Source organism: Hippocampus guttulatus, chromosome 22 (assembly GCF_054856545.1).
Source record: "Hippocampus guttulatus isolate MCC_2025c chromosome 22, RoL_Hgut_1.0, whole genome shotgun sequence".
In the NCBI taxonomy this organism is placed as follows: domain Eukaryota; kingdom Metazoa; phylum Chordata; class Actinopteri; order Syngnathiformes; family Syngnathidae; genus Hippocampus; species Hippocampus guttulatus.
Window position 1 is genome coordinate 4,252,012 of NC_141282.1, and position 22,491 is coordinate 4,274,502.

The following is a 22,491-nucleotide window of genomic DNA, read 5'->3' on the forward strand; positions in this document are numbered from 1 at the left end:
GTGCATTTCATGTGTTTCAAATTAGCAAAGCAATGCATCACCGAGGCATTGCAGGGCTGCTCCATCTGGTCTCTTTTTGACTCACTTTGACCCAATTCGGCCATCGCGGGATCAAATGCAGCGCAGCTGAGGTTTTTCCTAATCATTTGAAGACATGCGAGATGGGTATCGCTCGGCCTGTGTGTGTGTGTGTGTGTGTGTGTGTGCGTGTGGCAGAGCGGAGGGAGCCGGGCTACTTACGTTCACCTCCGTGATCGCTATGTCAACAACGCTACCCACAACTATCAAGGCATCAAATGCGTTCCATGCATCAACAAAATAATGCTGCGTGGCGATGGAAAGGACAGAAAGATGACAGAAAAGAAAGGGCGGGGGGTGTGGGGGGGGGGAGAAGAACAAAAATGACATTTAAAAATGAAAAAGACAAGAAAGGCAAAGAGAAAACATAGCATAAGGTAAGGTTGAAATGTTCATTACAAAAAAAATAGTGAAGGAGAAAAAAAAAATCGGCGTGCGTGAGTGGTGTGAGGCAGTTCAAGCCGATTCATCGTCACGGAATATAACCTGACGACGTTTGCGCCCGCCTGACTTGCCTTGGTATTCCAACGAGTGGCCTTTTGGGACTCAAGGAAGGAAGGGGAGGAAAAGAGGAGCGGGAGGAGGGGAGGAGGAGACGCAGAGAACACGAGAGAGGAGAAAGGTTTGGCGAGAGAGGAGGGGGGTAGGGGGGAGGCGAGTACTTACGTTGATTTCACTGAGAATGACGTCTATTATGCTGCCAATTACGATGAGGAAATCAAACACATTCCAGGGATCACTAAAGTACCCCTATACAGGAGGAGGAGGGGAAGGGGGGTCGGGGGGGGGGGTGAGGAGGAGGAAGGTTAGAAGGGAAACACCATCTGCCGCCACCTCGTAGCGCGTTGAAGGCGGGATCAGATATGTTACACTTCGTTAAAAAAACAAAACAAAACCAAGCAAAAAAACAATTCCGTTAACAAACATGAATGCCTTGATGCTACACGCCGTTATCGGTCGTGAACGCGGTAGCCACGCTGCTCGGCGCGGGCCGTCATGAATACGCAATGAAGCACGACGGCTACACCCGTCGGAACAAAATGAAGTGAACTTTGGGAGGCTCCGGGATTGGATTTACTTGTTTAACATATTGCGGAGGCAGCCAAATTCGATGCAGGATGGCGGTCCACATTAATCCGTGACAACATAAGCTAAAGGTAATTCAAACATTCTCCCTAAGCCCCCCCAAAAAGAAGTCATTTAATTCATTACACATTAAAAAAAAAAATCTGCCAATTAATCAGTCATTGGATTTTTTTTTTGTATCGGTTCGGTCGGGCTCTAGCGTGTAGCACTCACGCATTCATCTGCCATATTCTCAGACTTGACAACAAACACTTCCACAGTGGCGCCTTGAGATACGAGCGACTCGACAACCGAGTTTTTCAAGATACGAGCCCTCAAAGAGGCTTAAAGCTGTTGATTGAAGTTTCCCGACAAACTAAAACCAGGGGACTCGCGGGCGTGTTCCAAAAAAACTGCATAGCTTAGCCTTTATTTCTGCTAGCTTAATGCTAATGACAAGTCACAATGGGAAGATTCGTTACAAGCGTGGTCGCGGAACGAATCAAACTCAAGGCACCACTATTAAAGCACATGGAGGCTTTGGTTTGTCGGGGTGGGGGGGGGGGTGAAGGGGAAAATAAGGAGGAAGATTGGGTGGGTTCACTCATTTAGGGTCCATTGGGTTTGAATGTAGAACATTAATTCGTGATTTACGTTAGCACAACCAAGGAACTGTTAAAACGCGGCGAGCGTGACTCGACACGCGGCCGAATCCCAGTGCGCACCGAAAACGGATTTGACGGCATCGGAATGAATTCGGCTTCAATTCGCATGCCGTCAAATATCATCTCCGACGGAAGCGGGTCTCACCCTGGGTTTGAAGGCGATCAACTTGAGGATCATCTCCACGGTGAAGAGCCCCGTGAAGAGCATGTTGAGGATGTTCATGGCGTCGTTGAAGTTCTTCGTCTGACCGTGGTGCTGCCAAGCGCAGATAGCGACAGGCGATTGGCGCGCAGAAGAGATGGAAATTGGACCTCGCGTGTGTTCGCGGTGGGTGGGGGGTGGGGGGACTCACCTGCATGGCCAGGCAGATGGTGTTGAGAAGGATGAGCGTGAACATCAGGTACTCAAAGTAGGTGGAGTTGACCACGTACCACACCTTGTACTGGTACGGGTTCTTGGGGATGTACCGGCGAAGGGGGCGGGCCTTCAGGGCATACTCAACACACTGACGCTGTGACAAAACGCACAAAAGATACAAAAGGTGAAGCACTCGACTCGACGTTTCTGAAACTATCTCAAGTAGAATCCAGTTTGGCATCGTGGCCAGTGGAAGAATCCCAGTCGGTTTTGGTGCCAATTTTTTGTTGCGGCGGGAACCGCGTTGCTAAACGAGCGATACGTCGCACATTAGTTGCCATGACGACATCTTCCGTTTCGTCGACTGTCTTTTGGCACGCGGCACATACTTTAGTCGCTTTAGCGCCACCGGTCTCAGTTTCTGAGAAATACGTTTGCTCCGAAATGCGACTCGTTACCTGGTTCTTGTCCAGCTCGCAGTTCTTATACTCCTGCTCGCCTTGCTCCTGGAAGGTGACGATGACGAAACCCACGAAGATGTTCATCATGAAGAAGGCGATGATGATGATGTAGATGATGAAGAAGATGGAGATGACCACGCGGTAGTTGTAGATGGGACCCACATCCTCTGTGTGAGAGTCGATGGCCCGGTAGAGGAGCCTGCGGGGACGGTGGGTGGTTTGGGGGGGGGGGGTTGATGAGCCGAAACGGACAACAAACCGGGGCCATGTACCGAATGACTGCGCGCGTGGTCTGTGAGTGTTTTCGTATTCAGACACGCACCCCGGCCAACCCTCGAAAGTGGACACCGCAAACAGAGCCATCATGCCTTGGAGCACGTCGTCAAAGTTAAACTCGCTGTTCTCCCACTGTCTCAGGGCTCGTTCGGGCTTGGCCACGTCGCCGTCCTTGTACTTGATGTAGTTGCCTCTGGCGAGAAACGCCGCGTTGACGTGACGGGCGCCGTGGCAGTTGCGGTTCGTCGACGCGGGCCGCGGCTTACCTGCACTCGGCCTTCGTCTGTTTCGAGTTGTCGGTGCAGTAGAAGAACTTGCCCTGGAGAGCAACGCAACGTGTCGGCATGAAAGAATTCCCGCGGTCGAAATTCCCTCGCCGTTCGCCGCCGCGCTACCTTGAAAAGCTGCACCCCGATGCAGGCGAACATGAACTGCAGCAACGTGGTGACGATGACGATGTTGCCGATGGTCCTGATGGCCACAAACACGCACTGCACCACGTGCTGAGGAAAGCGGGGAAACAGTCACGGTCAGCGGCGGCGTTTCAAACGCTTCGATTTTTTTTTCGATGAGGCGCTGACCTTCAGGCCCTTGGCTCTGTTGATGGCCCGCAGAGGTCGGAGTACTCGGAGAACTCGCAGGATCTTCACCACGTTGATCGCACTGGACCTGCAATGGCGATACAATTGAGCGGTCGGCCGGCTAAAATGCTAAATCGTCGTTTTTCCGAACAAAATATTTGGTCGGCTGTCGAGAGAAAGTGGATGTAGCAACTGTGAGTCTGTATTGAGCATTTTACCGTTCTTATTGTTTTTTTTTTTTTAATGACTCCACTGTGGACTAATGAAATAATACGGAATGCATTTATGACTAAAATGAAGCAGAGGCTGTATTTTGTTTTGCTCCAAAATTTCAGCCTTGGTGATTTGAAAATTGCATTCTACTCCCATGTCAATTTGAATTCAATTAATTTAGTTCTGCCCTAACATCACAAATTTCTACAAGTCTGGCTAAGACAATTCATGAGACTGTTAATTTTGCTTTGTGGACTCTTCAGAGCACCACGGTAACAAGTCCTGTCACACAATCAACTAAACACACACATATACACACACACACACACACACACACACACACACACAGACACTAATACACGTACGGCGTAAACAAAACACCCAAACAAGGGCAAGCAAAGTGTGCCGCGAGGAAAGTGTCAGTTCAAAGGTTGTGCCCAAAACAAAAGCATCTAAAGTCAAAACTGAATAAATGCGTTGACATTTTGATTTTTAAAAAACAAACAAACACGTGTGTGTATGTGTGTTCTTGTACTCATGATATTGTGAGGACCGGCATGAGTGTGTAGGTGTATGCGTGTGTGTGTATGTATGTGTATGTGTGTGGGGAGGGTTGACCTTTCACGATAAAGTTGCTAAAAAAAAAAAAGCAACAGAAGACATTTTTTTTTCTTTCACACGTACAACCAAAATGCCAGCGCATCATTCGACGGGGGGTGACTGTGCCGCCTGGAAAGGAAAGAAAGGAGTGTGTGTGGTGCCTTCAAACAGGAAGTCGAAAGGTGTTTAAAGGTAGCCGACGTGGCGTGGGATGATGCCGCTGACGTGTCACAGTCCGAAGTAGCCGCGAGGACATGGCGTACTGCCACGATGACACAAATAAAGACACCTTTTAGGTTCCCATAAAACGTAAAGGCCGCGCTCGCTGCTTCGGGGTTGGGAAGTGCGCGTCGCCATTAAGCGGCTGGCCAATGACAGGAAGTGCTCCCGCAAGGCTCGCTCAAGTGTCAGATTTCCTTGACTTAATTAAAGCGATGAGGCGTTCATCTACTCGATGAACGCGTTCAATATTCGCCACGATACACGACGTGCGCACGCACACGTTTGCTCACGGCGGCGCCGTGAAATTCTCGCAAATGGACTGAAGTTGACTGTGTCCGTCCACCGACATCCCACACACTAATTACCTTTAACAAGGCAAAAAGAGAAGAACAGAAAAAAGAAAAAGAAAAATAAAAGACTTGAGTTTTCACATTCCGTTGCCATTTCTATTGCCCAGGAGAGTTTAATTTGGAGTGCGGACTGAATTTAATAATGATAATTAGCTTCGGATGAAAACAACTGCCGTTTTTAAAAGGACATTTAACAATTGAGTTTTACAGGAAGCATAATAAATCATTTGTCGTTTTTCTTGCTTTGGCTCCACTCTCCCAAACGGTAGAAATACCAAATCAAGGGAGTGACAGTGACTTCGGGTCATATTCACAAGCACTAACGTGGGGACTTACGTCGAGAAGTCGAGTCTATTAAAGAGTTTGAAACAGAGAGTGTAGCATAGCGTATTAAACATGAGAAAACATCACAGCATTCCAACGAGTTCTTCGCTGTAAGAAGCAAAGGACATCTTTATTAATAACAAACGGCATCATGGTGTGTGTGTGTGGGGGGGCGGGGTGTGGGGGTGGGTGGGGTGTTTAGGTGAGCGCTGGAGTGTAAAGTTGCGAAGAGTGAGGCCGTGTTTGTGAAGCACGGGCCAATTTACCAAGCGAAACATTTGCCTCCTTAGCGATGTGACAAGTTGATTTGTGTCGCCGCGGGGGCCGACCAAACGACCCGTGAAGGCAAAGTGAGGGCTCGGTGGCGTCGGTTCACCGCGGGGGGGGGGGGGTGAGATAATTGGCGGGCGATCCATTTTTTTGGGCGACCAAAACAAAGGGTTTGACTCACTGTATCCCAGAGGAAATGAGGGAAACGCTGACCACCACCAGGTCCAGAATGTTGAAATAGTTCCTGCAGAACGAGCCCTTGTGGAGGAAGGCTCCGTAAGCTGTCATCTGTTGAGGATGGAAGATATTGAAAGACAAGCTCGAAATGTCCAAGCCCACACATGTTTGTGTTTTTTTTTTTAAGCGTAATTAACCAATCAGGATCGGTGTTCTGTTTTGTGCGTATCACACTTGACTCTCTCCTACATCAATTTGCCCTTCTGCTTTTTCAGAATTCATCCTTGGCGACCATTTTTATGAAAACAAAGATATTTTTATTGCAAATAATCTCCGTGGCGCAACGGTCCATTAGGATTTTTAAATTTTTTTTTACAAGTGCTGCTCCAATGTATCTTGGCGATAAGCCACGCCCACCCATGAAAGCACCCATTTCAAAAGTCAAAGTGCAGTCTACATACCTTGAGAATAATCTCGATGGTGAAAAGCCCCGTGAAGACGTGGTCTGCGTAGCCCAGGATCTGCAACGGAAGCCGCAAAGGACGTGGGGAGACATTCGTGAAAAGTCGCAACTTCACAGTTTGGAAACGCAAAACATTTTGGAGTGAATTCAAGCAGCATGGCATTTAAGAGGAAAGTGAACCGATAAAGCTGAACGGGCTTTTTACAAGTTGTTGGACAGTCGTCGGGGAGGAAATGAGTCGCCGCCGTAAAGGTCGTCCTTGTTCGACCGTCGGCGCTTTCAGCGCCGCCCGCGAGCGTGCGAACATTTGTTGTCGTTGTTGTTGCTGTTCAAAGCACCTCATTTCTGAAGGAGTCGTTCTTCACCGGGTCCTCCGCCGCCAGACTGATGCTGCTGAGCAGGATGAAGAAGAGGATGAGGTTGGTGAAGATGTTGTGGTTGACGATTTTATGGCACAGAACCCTGAATCTGGGAGGGGGTGGGGGGGGGGGGAGAAGAAAAAAAAACACACAACAGAGAGCATTTGAACCCTTACTCCGGTGGACATCTTCTCATGTCAGGATTGTTTACTTGTTGGTGTGGCTGAAGACGAAGAAAGCGCGAGCCTTGGGCATGGGAACGGCCTTCTCCTTCAGCTGGATGTCGGAGAGCGGCCGCGGCCGCGGGCCCACCGGCACGTCGGGTTCCTCGTCGTCTTCATCGCCTGGCGAATAGATCGAGGAGAGTGAAGCGTCGAGCCGCCTGCGCTGAACTCCCCCCCCCCCCCCCTCCCCAATTCGAGTTTGCAAGAGTGCGTTACCGATGTAATCGTTTGCAGGGTATGGATTTTTCTCTTCGCTCTCATCGGCGCAGTAATCGTCCATGTTTATCTGCGAATGAAGAAGGTAGGGTTGGAGTTTGCCCAAAATCAACGAAATAATGAGAACTGAAATTGAAAGGGGATTTGGATGTCAATGAAATAAAAACGAGTGTTAAAAAAAAAAACAAACAAACCAGATTTTAGGTTTTGAAAAATCAGCAAACTAATGAAAATGCCCCTTTGTTTACATCTTTGTGAAGGTCAAACAGTCGTGTGGGAATTGTCGTTTTTTTTTTTTCTCCACAATATCTTTTTATCTTGCACTCCACAAAATAAAAAAATCGACAGTGTAAAAAACAAAAACGAATAAAAACCTAAATGGAAATTAAACATCTCGGGGGAAAAAAAATGTAACAAACCTGCCCTGATTAAAAAATAAATAAAAATAATCACGATGAAGATTTTTAGAGACGAAAAAGCCGCAATTGCGCTTTGCCAAATTTCAAATTTGGTGTTTGAAAAATCTGGCGCGGCGTCGTCGCGTGTACCTTCGTGGCCGTGTTGCTCTCGCCGTCCGAAGTGATGGACTTCAGCTCAATCTTCTCCCTCTTCTCCTCCTCCAGTGGAGGCTTCTCGTTGTTGTGCCTCTTGTCGGGCGTGCCCAGCCTGGAGGGGAGGGGGGGGGCACCCCAGACGCCAGACTTTAAGCACTCCCCCTTCCCCTTTCGCTCTCTCCAAACTGCTTGTTGATCTCAATCCTACCTGGCCAGTTTCTTCCTCTCCTTCTCCTCCTCTTCCTCTTTCTGGGCAGATGTCAGGCTCTCCGCGTCGGCCAGATTGTCCACAGCGATGGCCAAGAAGACGTTCAGAAGGATATCTGGCCACGGGGTGATATTAAGGATGCTGCTGAACGTGTCAACGCGACTTCCCTTTGGCGGAAGGACTCAAACCCCCCCAGATAAATTAGCATGAGCCGCTCGGCGCGGCCTCACAGTAGCCGCGTGTAAAAACTTGCTCGAAATTCACTCCGGGTTGATTTAAGACAAGGTAAGACAGGATACAGTTTCCGCAGATGAAGAGGATGATGAAGTAGATGCAAACCAGCATGCCGGGGAAGGAGGGGCCACCGTAGGCCATGATCCCGTCATACATCACCGAGTTCCAGTCCTCGCCGGTTAAAATCTGATGAACAACCATCGGTAAAAAAGACGTCGCCCAGAAATTGTTTTGAAGACAGATTCGATCGGCGACCTGGAAGACGGTCAGCAGCGACTGGGGGAAGTTGTCGAAGGTGCTCCGCCGGGTCTCCTCGAAGTTGAACTTGCCGCCAAAGAGCTGCATGCCCAGCAGGGAGAAAATGATGATGAAGAGGAAGAGCAGGAGCAGCAGGGAGGCGATGGAGCGCACGGAGTTCAGCAAGGAGGCCACCAAATTGGACAGCGAGTTCCAGTATCTGGACGCAACAAAGGCACAAGTCCATTCGGTGTGTTGCAAACCAAAGAGGGGGGTGGGGGGGGGTGGGGGAGTCGACATTTTCAAATTATTCGACCTGGTTATTTTGAAGATTCGCAGCAAGCGTACACAACGCAGCACGGAGATGCCGAGCGGCGACATGATCTTGGTTTCCACCAGGATGGTCTCCAGAATCCCGCCGCAGACCACGAAGCTGTCGAAGCGGTTGAAGAGCGAGACGAAGTACGCCTGCGGTGGCGGCGGGGGGGGGGGGGGGGGGGGGGGGCGGGGCGGGGGAGGGGAAGAGAAACCCAATCTCGATGCCATTTTTTTTTTCCCGTCACCTCGTTTCAATTCAATTTCCACGCCCGGGTGTTGTACCTGAAGGCCCAGGCTGTACATCTTCAAGAGCATCTCACCGGTGAAGAGTGCGAGCAACACCTTGTTGGCTATGTCTGAAGCAAGTGAAATAAGTTAGCTCATTCACTCCCAAAGACGTTTTTAAACGTCTTTTCAGACTTGATCTAGAATCGGGTGATACTGAACGAGTTACAGGTACCTTGTACGTCCGTTAACCACTGCGGCTGCTGGTGATGTTCCGAGGCGATGGTGAGAGTGTTGAGGAAAACCAGGAAGATGACCAGCCAATAGAAAAGCTGCGATTTGACGGCCGCCCGACACTTGCGCCTGCACAGCCTGTTCCACCTGCGAGAGTAGCGACTGAAGGGTGGGGGGGGGGGGGCGAGAATAGAGACAAAGTCAATAGGAGTGGTGATGACGTCCCCCCCAGCGCCCGTCGTTTGGGAGGGGTTCCAATTTCAAGGCGGTCTTATTGTTATTCGCATTTTATGCTCTGCTTGGAAAGTTTTCATCGACTGGTGCCAACTCCTTCTGTTTCCTTCCCATCCACTATTTGTGTTTGACCGTCTTCCCCTGGCTCTGAGGCGTCTTTTTAAAACAGCGCGCAGAAGCCCGACATTGCGCCGTTTCGACCCCGGGCCGAGGATTTGCGGAAGCATCTCTTTATTTGCCAAATACACACAAACGCGTGCGCGCACACACGTGGTCGAGAGCGGGTGAGCGGAGACGATGGCAAACGACATGTACTAACCTGAACTTGGATTTGGAGATCCTATTTCTGGAACACAGAGAACAGAATGGATTATACACACAGACGCACAACACACACATTGAGACGCAACACTGAGGGCGATTTGACGGAAGGGCGGGGCAACCCATGTTCGATTTTGGTCAAATCACCCTGTGAGGACATGTAAAAAGTGGCAAGCAGTCAAAGAAGTCATGCGAATGAAGGAGACCAAAGTTTGGAATGACATCTTGGTCCAATTTGGTTTGAGTGTTTGCCACCGGAACATCAACATGAACATAAGACTGAGGACAAAGAGAAAGAAAAGAACCAAAACCCCATACGGTAGATATTCAGTATAAAGAGATCAGCAGGAGTGGAAGTTGGCCAAAGCTCCGTCCGTCTCCATGGCGACGAGAAGGATAAATACTCGCGAGTGTGGCCCGGCATTGTTTATGCATCGATACATGACACGTGTTGTCGCTACGAAAAAAATTCTGGCACAGTTTATGACATCATTTGCTTTTTTTTCGGAGGGGTGGGGGAGGGCGGGGTCAGTTTTGGCTCAGACAAATACCCACAAACAGCCAAACAAAGACAAAGTAACAGATGGACAGCGGGAGGAGAATGAAAAAAAAACCTAAACAACAGCGTGCCGTGGATTTCGCGATCCCGCCGGTCAGGGAGCGCGTGGCTCAGACTGTGCCGTGGCGCGGCGTGCGGTGGCTGCGCGTGTGGCATGGGCGTGCCAGTCAGGGGGTGTGGGTGTGGGGGGTCGAAGCAAGAAAGCGCTCGAGTCAGCTGCCGGTGAGCAGGCGAGCGCTTTGGGCCGTCCAAACAAAAGACAGTCGATCAGAACCAGAGGGGGAGTGAGCAATAAAGGTTCTTCTTCTCTCTTTTTTTTTTTTTTCTTAAACTATGTAATGAGATGATTGATACCACGGCTAGTTTACCGTTTGGCACACCTGGAATGAGAAACGTTGTCCTTGGTCGCTATGAGATTAATGTGATGGGCTCTTTGACTTTGCTGGCTCAACCGGAGGCACAATGAACTCATTCACTCCCAAAGACGTTTTTAAACGTCTTTTAAGACTTGGTCTAGAATTGGCTGGTACTGAATGAGATAAAGGAAAGATCCCACGTCCGGTCTGGGAAGCGGCCCAGGACTTACGCTAGCCGGGTGCAGCAGGTCTCTCCCTCCACGTCACCTCCGGGCGCGTTGTCCGTGTTGACCGATTCATTCTCGCTGGCCGGCATGCTCACTGGAACGCAAACACAGAGTCAGGTGAGAACATTTTACATGAGAAAGGAAAAATACCACAACCCCCCCCGCCTCCCCCCAAACAAAATATGCAGTGGGCTGAAGTGGTTCTCAGTTGTTCTGCCTGACACTATATGTGTCTATATATCATAGACAGTTCAACAGCTCGACAATATTTGTAGTGAATAAATGATCATTTTCAGATGCCAAAACAAACCATCGAAACGTATTAGCATGTGCACGATGTGTAATCACACCTTACGATGTTAACAGCGATTTACCGCTGCGGAGCTTAGCGGACCCAAGCCACACAACGGCTAATAGGGTTGGATTTCTAAGCCGACGAGAAGCCTCTTTTGTTATCCGGGGTGCTCCCAGGGATATTAAAAAGCTGCAAATTGCGGGCTTTCGTGTGCAAACATTGCCGCTATATTGTTTTGGAGCAAGGGCTTTTGTGTTTGATGTCTGTTGTGTTCGCAAACAAAAGTTGCCGAGCCGGCTTGTGTCGTTACAGGCCGCCAAAAAAAAAAAATGTATTGGTCATTTTGCGTTTGAGAAGAGAAATGTGGTGCAGCGAAAGGAACTGAAGTGCTTTAAAGCGTAAGTGAGAGAATGTGGAGAATGGGGAGGCAGCCAACTGGAGTGTGTTGAAAAAGAAATGATTGAGGGATACTTGAGTGGCATTGGGGGGACAGAGTGGGGGGTGGGGGCTGGTGAAGCACGCTTGCATGGAGGCGGTGGATGGAGAGGCATTGAGAGAGACTCGGAGGTGGCGGGGGTGCCAGTCCCGGGATGAGACTGTTATCAAGTGAAACATTGCTTTTTATTGCCTCTGTCAGTCTTTGACTGCCGGCGGGAAGGCGCTGCAGCCCCCCCCCCCCCCAACAATGTCACCTCAAACGCTTATTGTAAAAAAAAAAAAAAGAAAAAACCCCCACAAAAAACCCTCCGGAGTCAGACGCTGCATTAATACGCCGCGTGCGCAAAATAAGACATCAGCCCACTTAAAAATAAAATAAAATAAAATAAAAAGAACGACCGCGGCGCTCCTGGAATGGGCCTCGAGTCCCCGTCAAGAAAAGCACTTTCGGAGTTTCTTCGGATATGAAACATGGAGTTGCCTCGATGAGACAGCGGCGCTCAGATAAGGAGACGTTCCGACACGTGTCAGCGGCTTCACGCCGTGGTCTCTCCCGAGGCCGAAAACCTTTCAAAATCGGGTGGCTCCACCGCAGCGGTGCTCTGAACTAGTTTAATATCTATTGTTGGAGTAAGCCCCCCCCCCCCCCCCCCCCCCCAAGACCTGCGCCGCAGAGCGCAAGAGGACTGGAGGAAGGATGGACTCACAGTTTCTGGGTTTATCGTCATCCAGACCCTCCTCTTCATTCTCTGGGTCGATGTCTTCAGCCTGAGTGATCCAATCTAGGTAGCCCTACATTCGCAAACACGCACAACATTAAAAAAATAAAATAAAACATTGCAGAAGACTTTTGTCCAGATGAGCAAAATTGGCCCCCACCTTGAGATCCTCCTCTAGCTGCTGTTTTTCTCGGAGTTTCTGGAAGTCGCCGCGTGCCTTGGCCTTCTCCCTCTCCTTGGAAAACTCTCTGGGATGGAGCAGGGTGCCAGGGGGCACGCCCAGGAATCATAGACGGAGAGAGACGGGAAAACAAATCCGGGGTGAAAGTCTCGTTCAAACACGTACGCGTTTCGACGGCGTGCCTCTGAAAGGTGGAAGGAAGGAAAACCTGTCAAGGGGAAAGAAGCTGCAGAGTGTTAGTGTGCAAATGCGAGATCACGCCATCCTCTTAGTTGTTCGCATCCTCCATAAACGTCTGATGCATTTAGCCTCCCGCGAGTCGCATTTCGGCGTCGTGCGAATTCATTTCAACTTGCGCTCCTCCCCGCCTGGAGCGCCTCCGCGAGTCGGCGGAAGAGCCCCGAGGTCGCCGCGCATCGCCGAGCTCGTCGGCGTCTGTTTGCCGACACGTTGGTGCGGGTCGCTAACCGGTCGGGCTGTTTCACGGTCAATCGGAATGAAGACGACGGGACACGCGGCGTCGTCGTTTTCAAACATCCGCGGCCGGCTCCCGACGCGGCTTCTCTGCTGTTTTTCGACTTGTTGTTGCCGCCATAAATGATCACGCCGGTCTAAGGCCGCCCGCTCCACCCACGCTCGAGTCCTTTTTTTCCTCCAACACACTGCAGATGAAGCAGTTGGGGAAAAGGTCAGGCGGTGTAGTGTGTTAACGGCATCATTAGTCACAAGTCGGACAAAGAGTCCGACAGCAACAGCCACCCCGAGCTGTTTGTGCCAAAACGACTTTTATTATTTCTTTCCTTATTTTTTTTTTTTCCGAGACCCGACAACGCTGCTGGCGTATCTATCGCGCCTCAGAGGAGGATCAGTTGGAGGCATCCGTTTTTCATCGTAATGCATTCCAAATCAATAGCTAAGAGTTTCTCCGCTGGTTCGTTTGGATGCCAAGGACCTTTTGCGAGCAAATTCGGGAGCGAATGTTAACCTTCCGTGAGGCGTCTCTTCGGCAAATGCACTTTTGCATTTTGTTGATTCGCATTGTTCATTCACAAGAGTCTGAAGATTTTATTTTCCCGCGAAACGCGTCGTGTCATTCCAAGCGGGCGGCGGAGCGAGATCGGCGTCGGAGAATTAATATCCGTAAAGTTGTCGGCGTTGCTCGACTTGAAGACGCAGATGCTTAAGTGTGATTTCACCACAGTTGGCTGAGAGGATAATGACTGAAACATACATGCTCAAGCAGGGACGTTGGAATTAAACGTCACCAGATGGAACACGAGCTGCACGGTGTACCTATGAAACAGGCACAGAAGAGGGAAGACTCCCCAAAGGTCCTCTTGAGGCATAACGTAAGGGCTGAATGATTTTTTAAAAAATCATCTCGAGTGATTGCGATTCTTTCTCTTTTTGCAATTGAGATTCAACTTCGATTAAACTCAGTCCCAACCATTTTGAAACGCTTCTTTAGCCTACCACGTGAACTGAAAAAAAAAAAAAAAAATTAAATACACCAGAATGTGCCTGGGCTTCTCATTCACTCCCAATGACGTTTTTAAACGTCTTTTCAGACTTGGTCCAGAATTGGCTGGTACTGAATGAGTTAAGAAACATGAACAAAAAAAATGTTTTTGGGCCATTGAATGATTGAATTGTGCGGACCAAGCGTCAACACCAAGCTTGAAAAGGAGAGGTTAGTCTGAAGTGGTCTCGGACCCTGCCCTTACCCGCTCAAAACCCCCAGAACCAAGTTAAGCACAAAGAAGGATCCAATGATGATTAAGGTGACAAAATACACCCACGGCCACTTGTAGCCTACTGCATCATTCACCTGGTGGAGAGATGGGGAGGGGGGACAATGGGAGGGGGAGCCGCAATAACAACAAAAAGGAATTGAAGTGGGGAGGGGGGGGGGGGATGGGAAAAGGTTAGATCCTGAGTAATTGCTCGTGATGTGTCACTTGCGCCAGATCCTCAGCGTTTGGCCTGCTGCGCTTCATGAATTCATGAATACACATGACGGCTCGTTTTCAGAATGACGGCGCGCGACGGCGGCAGGTGCTTTTCTGGGAAAGGGAGGGCAGGGGAGGGGAGCGCGAGCTGGAGGGTCAGGCTCAAATCGGCTAATTGCCCGCTTAATTAATTACTCAGGAGAGAAGAAGGCGTTCGAGTCAGACGTTGTGCAGCAAGACTCCCGTGGACCGAACGTTATTGCAGTCCTCAATCCATCGCTTGATCTCGAAATTTGGGGATATTTTGATCCAAGTAGAGCGGTGCCTTGAGATCCAAGTATTTTCGTATCTGAAATCATCTTTACCTTTAGAGGTGGGGGGGGGGCAGCATAATCCAGACATAAGGATGAACAAGGAGACGTCTCAATTTCCTCAGTAAGCTGCAGTAATAGTCACTTTTCGCAGAGGATAAATAATGTATGCATAAAAGGTTACGGCAGCCGCGACACCAATGCTAACCGTTAGCCTGAAAATGGCATTTCCAATTATGGGTTAGCACAATGAGTGTAGTTTAGTTTGACGGGAAGCTTCAACTGGAAGTAAGTATACACAATAGTAAATTACAGTATCGCTGATGATGGGATGTCATGTTGACTCGTTTTGCACTTGGATTGTTTTATAGTTTTAAGTTTGGCATTAGAAGAATAAAAATGGTCAATCCCGACAGCTGACCTTCTCTTCCCATCATTTTTTTTTTATCCCGCTGTTGTGCGGAGTTTTCTACGTTCTGCCTCCACGGCTGACCCAGGGGGGGTGAATTATTTAAATCCCGGCGCGTCACGACAGGCCGGGTGGTGCTTGCAAACCCGGGTCACCCGCCGGACGAGCACTTTGTTAAAACACGTCTTCGCCGCTTTTATTCTCGAGGGCGCCGCCGTCGCCGCCTTAACCTGACGCGAACCGTGCGGCGCCGACTCGAGAAAACAAGAACCACGCGTGCAAGGGCGACACTCGCGGATATGGAGCTGGTCAAAAGCTTGGATGCCAGTGTGTGCGTGCGCCCATCTGTCCATCGCCAATAGGCCGTGACGGCCTCTTCTGCTCGAATGACGTGAACATAACAGATGGCGGCGTGCGCGTGTGTGCGCGCCGCTCCGTAAGTAATAAACTCGCTTGGCTTGGAAATATCCATCAATTGTTTCGGTCTGCGTCATGTTCTTTCATGATGGATGATGACAATTACACTTGTTTGGCTTCCTCCACAACAGAGACGACGGACGCGGCTTGGGCATGTTATTTGAGGGAATTGATGGTGACGTGCGTCAAACTCAATGGACGGAAGTCTTGGGACGCTCCACCTGCGTGAGTTTCGCATTCCCGTAACACCCCCCCCGCTTCGATCAAGGAGATGAGGAGGCGGTGCTCTCATAATGTTCGGCGGTGGGAGTCTGGCTGCACACCGCTTCATAGACAACACGCGCACACAAGACGAAACAAAGCAGAAGCTCTTACCCACTCAACACCCCCAGAACGAGATTGAGGACGAAAAAGGAGCCGAAGATGACGAGAGAGACAAAATAGACCCACGGCAGCTCATAGCCCATAGCATCCTGCATCTGAGAGACGGACAGAGGGACAAAAAGAGAGAGAGAGAGAGAGAGAGAGCAGGAAGAGGGAAGAGGAGACGGGTGAGGGGGTTAAAAGAAATATCGGCCGTGCTAAGGTGAGCGTGGACGTTCAAACGGGAAAGAGGTTGTCGGCGCTCGGAAATTGATGCAGTCAGCGGAGACATTAAGGGGGTGCTTGTTATAAAGAGAAGTACATTTGTGACAAAACGCAATTGCCGCACAGTGTGTGTGTGTGTGTGTGTGTGTGTGTGTGTGTGCACAAGATGGAAGCAAACAGCAGAGGGGGCGTCGACTGGAAGCGTCCTGTTACAAACCGACGGGCACAACCCAACGGTAAATCCGACCGCCCCAGTTCGAGGGCTCACGTAATGCCATCCTTATATACATTTACAGGTCATTTTCAAACTTTCAAATGAAAAAAAAAAAACACCCTCAATTAAAACTGCTGTATTTTCCGCATTTAAGCATTTCATTTTGAAAGCGCTCTAGAAATAAAACTGTCTTGTATTGTATTACTTTAGCATAGCTCCATCTAGTGGATACATCACGCAACCGCAACCACTATAGTAGCTTCTATGCAGCTTATAATGCGGTGCACCCTATAGATGAAAACTATTTTAAAACAGGCCATTCCGCCTTCCACTCCGAAGCGTCTCAGAGCGGGAAATACGGTCAGTGAATTTAAAAACGTCAACAAAATAAAAACGATCGTGGCGGCGGCGTTGGTGGTGCGGTGCCCGGCTCACCCAGTACAGCACGTCCGTCCAGCCCTCCATGGTGATGCACTGGAACACGGTCAACATGGCGAAGGCAAAGTTGTCAAAGTTGGTGATGCCGTCGTTGGGGCCCTCCCAGCCCATTTTGCACTCGGTCCCGTTGTGGTTACAGTGTCGCCCGTACGCCAGGTCGGGCGCGCACGGCGCCGGTTTTTCCTCCGCCGGCGTGCCTGCGGCGAGCATCGCATTTCCAGAGGTGACGGCGGGCTCGATTTACGACTTGTTGCATGAATATTTAACACGTTTGATGCAAATAAAGGGGGAAGTAAAGCCAACATCTTCGTCGTAAAGTATAAGTGCAACAATTAACGTGTTATGTCCGGCAGTTATGCTTCACAAATGTGAAATATTTTTTAATCATCATATGAGATGGAATAAAATTATGATACATCAGTGGGAGCAGAAAATAGATTTTTAGATGACTTAATACATGTTGCATCGAATGCTCTTCCGTTTGCTTTCAAACACCAGAATGTCGCCACTTGGGGGAAGTAAAACGGGGCCGACCGGCGAGGAAATGACAGCAGACGTACAAATCGATCCCATTTGGTAACGTCACATTTAAAATAGTGAGCCCAAAAGACAGCTTTCAGGTTCTAATGTATAGCATCAATATACACGCCGTCAGAAAAAAAAAAAGAAAAAAAAGTGAAACGGCGCTGCGCTAATTTTACAAAACAAGCTCTCTCCGGGGGGGTTGATGCATACGGCGGCAGAGTATTCCGCCGGCACTTACCCAGAGGAGCGCTAATGCCTCTCCGGGGACCTCTAACATCATCATCACCATCACGACATTCAAGTCCATTTCCACCTGGGGGCCTTTTATTGAAAATTGGTTCAATCATTTACGGCGAGCGCCGCACCAATTATTGCTAAAATCCTTCATGCTCACCAACATAAACGACGGCTAAATATTTCATGCATATGACTGCTTTGAGCGTACGTGCCGTTTTCTCCCTCGCCTTGCCGGCGTCTCATTGCAGATCGTATCGACAACGCGCTCATCGACGGCGCCGAATAAAGGGAACGTGAGTAACGCTGTAACCTGTGTGCTCGTGATAGCAGGTCTTGTGCATCTTGCCCATGAAGAGCTCCAGGCCGATGATGGCGTAGATGATGATGACGAAGAGGACCAGGAGGGCGATGTGGAGCAGGGGGACCATGGCTTTGATGATGGAATTCAACACGACCTGTAAACCTGGGCAAGCGAGATTTCCATCATGCTGGAGAATACCAACGTTTTTTTTTTTTTTGCCATGTGACCAAAATCATCTGCATCAGGGTCACCGTGACACCAATTTAATGGCAAGCACACACATGAACACGCGCGTTACAAGCGGCGGATAAGTTGTCCGTGAGCCCATCTGCGCTAGCGGGCCAAAAGAAATCAATAATCCAACGGGAGAGCAAACAGGACGAGATCAGATAAAGCGCAGGGAGACAAAAGTGTGTGTTTGTTATTGCGGCGAGCATCAATATCAGCTCAGTGCTTCATTACATTCCCATCTTCATCCGCACCTGATCCCCAGACGCTTCCATCGTGTCGTTTTGTTCTTACTCTCCCACTCTGTGTACTTACTGGGTACTCCTGAAACCAGCCGGAGGGGTCGGAGTACTCGGAATGCCCTCAGAGCCTTGACGTCAAAGCCGGCAGCCTTGCCTCCCATCGGCGCGGCCCCGTCGCCCTTGGTGGCCTGCTCCAAGATGGCGCTGAACAACCTAAAAAAAAAAAAAATATGAAAAAATGGAAATAATATCATAAAATACGACCACAATATTGACATCCCACTCCAAATAAACAATCCGATTATTGTTCGGATTGGAAGCACACGGTGACATCAAAATATCGACGTGCAAATAAACAGCAGCAAAAGTTGATAAACCAAAACGCAGGCCTCATCCGACCCGCTTTTAATTTTCATTTCAACCTCAGCCCCTGCAAAATTGAATTCCGCCAAAGCCCGGATTTGAACCGTCCAGTCGTTTATGAATCATTTAAACAGAGACGAGCTTGGAAATCAGTTAAATGTGTTTCTCAGAGGAATATCAGCGGCTAGAATTATAAACGCAATCATTATTATTATTTTTTTTGTGGGTGTTTTATCTGCTGCCTCTGTCATTCACACATGGGAAAATATGAATATGAACACTTGGCTTTCAATGCTGTTTTTGTCGAGGCTTGACGCAGATGCCTCTTGCTTTCGCTTTTTTTTGGGGAACTGGCTTCTGTGAATCCAAAATAAGAGCAAAATTAAAGCTCGCTGACGAGTAATTATTAATCCCTCAATGAAAATGAAAGTTTCCAGTGATGGAAATTATTTACACGAAGCAGAACTCATGTACACAACGTGACACAGAGCCAATGTACTTAAGCTAGCAGCGCTAACGCATGTGACGAGCTAGCTCGTGATTATGAATCCTCCAATGAAAACGAAGACTTCGGTGTTAAAATTGTGTACACTAAGCACAGGTAATTACCTCAACCTCTCATCGGCACCATCTCGAAAATTACCAGACAAAACCGTTTTTTTCCCCATCTGCGGCTCGCCTCGCTTGCCACTCAGCGCGCGTTAGTCATGGACAATTATCAATTAGCGCAGATGAAATGACCGATTGAACGGCGCACTCCGAATGCATCTCCGTGTCACTCTACCCGCCTCTCAATTAGACTCGCGCCTGCTTTTGACCCGCTCCCCGCGAAAAGTGCGTCGTCAAGGATCCGCTGATTTGCATTTTTTTTTTTTTTTTTTTTTTGCTGCGACGCGGCGTTAAAAGACAATTACGGCTTTGGGGCTGCCTGCCTTGGAGACTTGGCACCAGCACAAACTCGTTCGGGCATATGCTGACCGTTCCAGAGGGGGCGTCGACTGTCATTTCTCATTCCTGGGCACACAGGGCTGGCTTGGCAGTTAAGACAACAGTACATTCATACACACACACACACACACACACACACACACACAGAGCGAGGCGACGCTGTGACAGATGAACATATCCTGAACTGTGAGACGTGTATATTTATGCGTCACTGTTTTGACTGACAATCTTTTCTATTTTTTATTTTTTATTTTTAAACCATTCTGTTCCGTATACAATTTCACGCCAAATAAGGCAATCCAGCAATGTTATGCATTGAGGGTCGGTAAGACTGCTTGTTGAGTGTTCAAGCCAGGAAACAAACCCGCGGGGAGGTGTTTCGAACAATTTCATGACCTTTCCGAGGGAGGGAACAAAATACTTCGAAACATGGCTTGGTGGAGTTATACGCCGTTGCAAAACGAATCAATTTTGGTACTCTGCAGCAAAGCATCCGGCCGACAAAGCGGCACCGTCTTGACACATCTGCGTCGGGCTAAAAGTACAGAAATAAAACCGTTGCGTAGAAGAACAGCGGTTAGCCTCGTTAGCTATTCCAATCACTTTTTTTTTTTTTTTTTGTGTCTTAATGGTCGATTCGGTTTTTCGTAAAAGTCGACGTGAAACCGGTCCGTGGCGCAATACATGGTTGCGGAAAAAAAACGCCGTCATCAACTAATCCACCTCGACTCAACTTTTATACCATTTTTCGTCATCCCCTAGCACCCGCTGACGAGCCCATTAAGAGTTGAGCGTCACATTCAAAGATGCGATGCCGGTCGCAAGCTCTAATTGGCGCTATTGATGTTTATAATAATAATAATAATACATTTTATTTAGAAGCGCCTTTCAAGACACCCAAGGACACTTTACAATAACAAAAAACACAAAACAATACGGGTTGAGCAGCGGCAGCCAAAACGCGCCAGCGTTCACTCAACCCGAAAGTCAGAAAGAAACCACAAGAGAGGGAGAGGGGGAGAAAAAAAACCCACGCTCGAACTACCCTCATTTGAGGATAATTTGAGTGAGGCAAAAAACTCCTGCACAAGCATATGACAGTTACAACAGGTCACAAGACATAAACAATGAAGACGGTGAAACAAGGGAATGTATGAGGGAGGGGGTGATGGTGGGGGACTAGCTTCCGTGCGTACTTTCATCAGGGGAAGGTCGAGATAGCAGATGTTGTTTTGGTAGCAGGCTGCCCAATAATTTAAGACAGCCTTGAGTCCGTGGCTTATGTCTCTTTAGTGGCGTCGATCAGCCAAATCCGTGATTTCAGTCAATATTTGAGCACGGATTTCAGTTTCTCCAAGTTCTTGACCATCTTGCAGAGACGCTCCAAAACCGCAACAGTTTGTGGTTGAGCACAGTCTGAGTCTGAGTGTTGGACATCCGCGTTATGCGCACCCTCGGCAAATGGTGGGACACCCGTTCCGTTCTCGAAAGATGACCCCACCCCCCTTCAAAAACACTGAGTAAAGCGCGATATTTCTTGAGCCCACACTTGAGCCGAGGTCGGGGAAAGAACTCATCATCGCCTGTGCAGTAGAACGCGAGCGCCGTGGCGGCGCTTTGTTTTTGGATGCGCGTCGTCATAAAAAAAGCTTCCATCCAGACGCAGACAGAAAAAAAAAAAGGCTCAGACAAGCAAACAGAAAGGGTAGATAACCGTCTAAGTGTGGTACAGGTTGTGTTTATGCCAGAGGCGCTGGCACCATGATGCTAGCCAACACGCACGCGCGCGCGCGCGCAAAGGCTTAGCAGATGGGCTATAGTTGCCGAGTGGCAGATAAAGAAAAACACAGCGCAGCTCCGCTATCAGCATCGAACAAGCTAATCAGTTTAAGGCTCGCCAATCCACTGTAGGCCAAGGTTTAGTGCGGCTTTCAAACTTGATTCACTGCGAAAGATTACTTGATGGTCATGGGAAAAAGGGGGGGGCGGCGGCGGAGTGGGTGGGGGGGCACTGTGACTCACTCGGGCTGCCATTGCGGGCTTTTTGCCTCACGAGGAGACGTCACTCAGTGAAAAGAAACGACTCCATTGTCGGAGTATCACGGGGTCACTTTGAGGAATTCAGTTAAGAAATGAGTAAGAAGAAGAAGAAAAAAAAAAAAAAGAAACAATCTCCGCTGACTCACCCGACGACGACAATGATGAAGTCGAGCAGATTCCAGCCGTTCCTCAGGTAGGCATTGGGGTGGAAGAGCAGGCCGTAGGCTATCACCTTCAGGAACGCCTCCACGGTGAAGATGATGAGGAATAAATACTCCACGCGCTCCTGCGGAGAGGCGGGCGGCACGCGTCGATTTTAAAATACATCGGATTACGTAAAACGCCTCCGGCTAATTTCTTCTTTTGAGCGTTCGGTTGAGTTTTTTTTTTTTTTTTTTTTTTACATTTTCATGTTGGTCATTGAAGAGGCTATTTGGGGAGCTAAGTTGTTGTTGTTTTTTTTAAACATAGTTGGTGAAGCGCTGCTCTGACATCTTGAGTGCGCAATCAAAGCATCTTGATTATTTACACAGGAGCTTACACTTCCTGCCGCAACTGCGACGCACTTCAAGAGTTTCGCGACGGACGTCGTTGTCATAGCGACGACCCGCGACTGAGAGGGGGGTCCTGGGAAATGGCCCAAAACGGAACGAAAGGGGGTGGGATTACATAATATTACAAACGTTGTCTTAAAAAACCCCTCAAAAAACCCACTTTCTTCGACACCTCATCATCTGTCACTTCATATAAACAATCCGACAAGGGCAACCGTCCAGAACCAGGATAGCGAATCAACAACAAGCCGTTTTATACCCGCTCACTCCCAGAATTCATTTTTCAAAACACCAAAATATCTGCTTTCATCCATCACTCCGGCCGTGCCGCCCCTTGTGTGCTTCCTGGTGTTTTCCCATGGTCGCACGCTCGCGCCCGCCTAGGGCTTTGGGGGCCGCGGGGTCAAACGGATCTCAGCAGACGGCTGTGGGAGGAACCGGAGGAACCAGACGTTGGCGCTACGAGCTCGCCGAATGTTGACCTC

General features: G+C 49.1%; 1 protein-coding gene across 4 annotated transcripts in view; it reads right to left on the reverse strand.

Moving 5' to 3' along the window:
- The window catches only part of cacna1c (calcium channel, voltage-dependent, L type, alpha 1C subunit), an 83,588-nt gene that overhangs the window by 16,488 nt on the left and 44,609 nt on the right, over positions 1-22,491 (reverse strand). For 3 of the 4 annotated variants that reach the window (XM_086103240.1, XM_086103239.1, XM_086103238.1), the window contains exons 4-32: positions 21,599-21,738; positions 18,175-18,314; positions 17,641-17,793; positions 16,566-16,765; positions 15,704-15,807; positions 12,222-12,309; positions 12,050-12,134; positions 10,613-10,703; positions 9,466-9,492; positions 8,914-9,074; positions 8,736-8,809; positions 8,452-8,603; positions 8,154-8,355; positions 7,964-8,084; positions 7,665-7,779; positions 7,451-7,568; positions 6,903-6,972; positions 6,674-6,806; positions 6,442-6,571; positions 6,102-6,161; positions 5,645-5,751; positions 3,485-3,572; positions 3,299-3,406; positions 3,170-3,222; positions 2,950-3,096; positions 2,625-2,826; positions 2,162-2,320; positions 1,954-2,064; positions 745-828 (exon numbers count right to left, since the gene is read on the reverse strand). In XM_086103240.1, coding sequence (XP_085959366.1) covers positions 745-828; positions 1,954-2,064; positions 2,162-2,320; positions 2,625-2,826; positions 2,950-3,096; positions 3,170-3,222; positions 3,299-3,406; positions 3,485-3,572; positions 5,645-5,751; positions 6,102-6,161; positions 6,442-6,571; positions 6,674-6,806; positions 6,903-6,972; positions 7,451-7,568; positions 7,665-7,779; positions 7,964-8,084; positions 8,154-8,355; positions 8,452-8,603; positions 8,736-8,809; positions 8,914-9,074; positions 9,466-9,492; positions 10,613-10,703; positions 12,050-12,134; positions 12,222-12,309; positions 15,704-15,807; positions 16,566-16,765; positions 17,641-17,793; positions 18,175-18,314; positions 21,599-21,738 — 3,423 coding nt within the window. Of the gene's footprint in view, positions 1-744; positions 829-1,953; positions 2,065-2,161; positions 2,321-2,624; positions 2,827-2,949; positions 3,097-3,169; positions 3,223-3,298; positions 3,407-3,484; positions 3,573-5,644; positions 5,752-6,101; positions 6,162-6,441; positions 6,572-6,673; positions 6,973-7,450; positions 7,569-7,664; positions 7,780-7,963; positions 8,085-8,153; positions 8,356-8,451; positions 8,604-8,735; positions 8,810-8,913; positions 9,075-9,465; positions 9,493-10,612; positions 10,704-12,049; positions 12,135-12,221; positions 12,310-15,703; positions 15,808-16,565; positions 16,766-17,640; positions 17,794-18,174; positions 18,315-21,598; positions 21,739-22,491 lie in introns of all 4 variants that reach the window. The other variant, XM_086103236.1, reaches the window with a different exon arrangement.